Source organism: Mus caroli, chromosome 1 (genome assembly GCF_900094665.2).
Source record: "Mus caroli chromosome 1, CAROLI_EIJ_v1.1, whole genome shotgun sequence".
NCBI classification, from domain to species: domain Eukaryota; kingdom Metazoa; phylum Chordata; class Mammalia; order Rodentia; family Muridae; genus Mus; species Mus caroli.
Genome location: NC_034570.1, coordinates 130,744,111 through 130,747,794, shown reverse-complemented (window position 1 = coordinate 130,747,794; position 3,684 = coordinate 130,744,111). Strand labels below are relative to the sequence as shown.

The 3,684-nt window shown below is 41.2% G+C and overlaps 1 protein-coding gene across 1 annotated transcript in view; it reads left to right on the top strand.

Moving 5' to 3' along the window:
* The window catches only part of Crb1 (crumbs cell polarity complex component 1), a 176,745-nt gene extending 174,451 nt beyond the window's left edge, over window positions 1–2,294 (top strand). The window contains exon 12 of the mRNA XM_021170879.1: window positions 1,761–2,294. Coding sequence (XP_021026538.1) covers window positions 1,761–1,976 — 216 coding nt within the window. The 3' untranslated portion in view covers window positions 1,977–2,294. The remainder of the gene's footprint in view (window positions 1–1,760) is intronic.
* Window positions 2,295–3,684: the final 1,390 nt, after the last annotated feature.

Genomic DNA, 3,684 nt, shown 5'->3' with positions numbered 1-3,684 from the left:
CCCCCTCTCTCTCTCTACAGGCCTACAGGTGCTTCTGATTTTTTCTCTAATCTCCTCTACCTTCTACCTCCCATCCTCTGCTCTCTTGCTCTCCCTCTCCCTGTCCCTCTCCCTCTCCCTGTCCCTCTCCTTCTCCCTCTCCCTCCCCCCCTCTCTCTTTCTAGCTCTCTCGCTCTCCCTCTCCCTCCCCTCCCCTCCCCCTCCCCCTCCCCCTCCCACTTCCCTCCTCTATCATGGAGGTCACACCAGTGAGACACAGGTCCAGACCTGCCAAGCTCTTGCTTGAAGATCATTAGTCAGTGGCTCCTCTGTGACCACAGGACAAACACAGACTTTGGGTGGCATTTGGATGGCTTGAGAGACGATTTATCTCCTTGTAATTTTATAATCTCATCTGTCTGACATATAACTGTATGTGCAATCTTTGCTCTCCCTGGAGTCCCCTCAATTCCAAAGACTTTTTAAGTCCCCCTTTTAAATTTCAATCCAAGTTGTTTCATTTAAATGAAACTCCTTACTTACAATAGTTGAATACTCCCTCATCCTTCAAAGAACAACTATATAAGTAGGCTACACTTAATATCCATGACACTCATAAATACACATTTGCAATGTACTGTAATCATATGTACATATGAGTGAATGTGGTTCTTTTCTCCTACCCTCAAAAATGAAGATTTGGATTCAGCTTTGATACATTTGTATTTTTATATCCTAGCTTATAGATGCCTCTATAACTGTGATATACTGATGAGTGTGTGAAAGCTAGTAAACCACATAGGAGCATGGTAACATCTGAGTAACCAGATCAAGGTAACAGCATGGGGGCATATGGTGTTACTGTGTGGTATTAGTTGTATGATTATTGAACCAAACTCTCAAGGAACAATAGCAACAATAAAAATGATTAAAGGCAGTAAGGGTATTAAATTGCCCAGCATGTTAAAACAATGTTTTCATAGGTAACATTCTGTTGTTTTGGTAATGAGACAAGCATCATACAGATAAATAACTAAATGAAAAGTGAGAAGGCAAAACAGCTTATTCTTGCTTTTATGCTGCCAGAAAGAGTACTCTGAACACATCATTTAAACAATCCACACAGTGCTGCCTCTCTCCTTAATATTTCTATGCATATTCCTATAACCTATTGCTAAGCCAAAAAGGCTGCTGCTTTTCTAAAGAGACAAAGCACATGGCAGCGGACGTTAAATGAACCTCTGCGTACTTGGAAAGTCTCATTGCTTTCCCAAACATCAGTTGTTACATCACATCCCAATCAAAATGATGACCCAGAAGCTGACTTTGAAAGTAGCCCATCAGTCTTCCTTCTCTAGGATGTGCTCTTCAAGAGACAGCTAATTTAATCTTTCTCCCAAAGACTTTAAAGCAATCACATTGTTGGTTCAACATCATGCGCTTGAACGAGGAAGGGGGAAAATCATGACTGTCACAGTCCAATAAATTTAGGATGGTTTTGCACATATATGGCTCCATCTTTTTTTCTTTAAATGAAGGATGTTAGTCGTCGAGACAATAGCACTGAGTCAATACAATAAATATTTCACACACGTTTTCTCACAACAGACCTAGGCAGGGCACCATTTGCGCATGACTTGTGAATCAGAAAAGTCTGAAACTCCTTGGTCTTGTTATACTGCTGAAAGGTACCAACTCAATTTCCTTGGTACCCATCTCAAAGTACCAAGGTCCTAGCAGGAACCTTTGCTCTAGAACTCACATCCCTTCAATCCTTACAGCTGGCTGATGACAGGCTCCTGAGCATTTTCACCGCTGTTGGCTCCGGAACTTTGGCCCTGTTCTTCATCCTCTTGCTTGCTGCGGTTGCTTCTCTTATTGCCTCCAACAAAAGGGCGACTCAAGGAACCTACAGCCCCAGCGGTCAGGAGAAGGCTGGCCCTCGAGTGGAAATGTGGATCAGGATGCCTCCCCCGGCACTGGAAAGGCTCATCTAGGAGCCTGCTGCTCTTCTCAGAACAGAGAAGAACATGATGAGTACCGGGTCGTGACCGAGTGAAGATGGCTTTACATCACTAGAGATACATACAGCTGGGACTGTGGGAAGGACCTTCCTGTGGGTTCACTGAGTAGTTATGTCATCCATTCACAGAAGAGTGTCCCTCTGTCTGCCTGTCAGCCTCAGAATTAGCAAAACATCTAGCAGACAGAGAACACAGTATTTCAGAAGAACTCCAGAGGCTGCCCCTTAAACTCTTTACTGGGTGATCCACATAAAGTGCTTAGTAGCCAAGTGCCATTAATTATACAGAACCAGGAAGAAAAATTAGAATACAACTTTCACTTTTTATTTTGTAGGGAAGGTTTTATGTTTTAGTTTGTTGTTGTTGTTGTTGTTGTGACGGTGACTCATTACATAGACCAAGCTGGCCTCAAAATCACATGGACCTTCAGGATTACATGTGTCCGACCATGTTCATCTTATTTTTGAATCTTCTATCATATGGTAAAAGATTCCAGTGGGACCTGAGGAGTGACAAGCTAGGTAAAGTAAGGGCTGTGTAAGTGTCAGAACTGGTGTTTGTGTCCTCATTATCCACATAAGTGCCAAGTGAGTGTGGCCCCTGCCTGTCATCCTAGGCCTCAGGAGATATCACTGCTCACTGGAGCAAGCCGGTTAAACTGTTAGGGCAGGTAAGTTCTGACTTCAAGTGAGAGACCCTGACTCAATATGAAAGGCAATTGTGAGTCAAGATGACCCTGTATGTTAACCTCTTGCCTATACATGCATATACACACATTTACATGTGTGCCCAAACATGAGGACACATACACACACACACACACACACACACACACACGTCTAATTGTGTGTAGGGATAACAGTACACTTTCCTCCTTCGATTGCAGATTTAGAGAAAGCCATGAGAAGCGTGTATGGTTTAAACCATGACCCAAGCATAACAAATAAAGTTGAAATAGAGCTGTTCTCCTGTTCAAGCTTGTCTTTATTGTTGTGCATTCTGTAAGCTGGTTGCTTGGTTGGCTGGTGGATGGCTTCTGTTTGTTTGCTTGTTGTTTTTTTGTTTGTCTGGGGTATTACATGTAAGAAAAATAACTGGTAAGAACAATCAAAGAACTGTGTTATGAATTAAATCTTTTGTTTAAGTCATTTAGAGTCATTATTCTTTATGTAGATTTGCTTCCAGTCAGGACATTTCCTAGACAGAATTTAAGACAGTAAGAAAATGATTTGTCAAGACTGAAAGAGGCTCTTTACTTTCAGGGACTTTTGATAATGCCCAACAGAGATGGCATTGAAAGAGGAGCTCATAGCAAGATGGACATTTGTGCATCCTCAAGGAGAAAATATTATACCTTCTGTTTGTATATTGTCTATTCTGTGATGGCTGTATCTTACATATGTTTTGATGCATGTAACACTAGTATCATATGAAATAAATAAAATGGATATATATGACACAAGATAAAAATTGAAATGACATAAACTTTAAATCTAAAAGAAGAAATCTATCCTTCCCAAGTATTATCAGTGCAGTCACCGAGCTTTTTTTTGTTTTTTGTTTTTGTATTAGTCATTTTTTCATAATACAGGAAGTCCTATAACTTCAAATATGGTATCATAGGATCAATTCTTGGATTCTCTCCCCTGAGCTATTGCTTCCTTTAAAACCTCCCATTCTT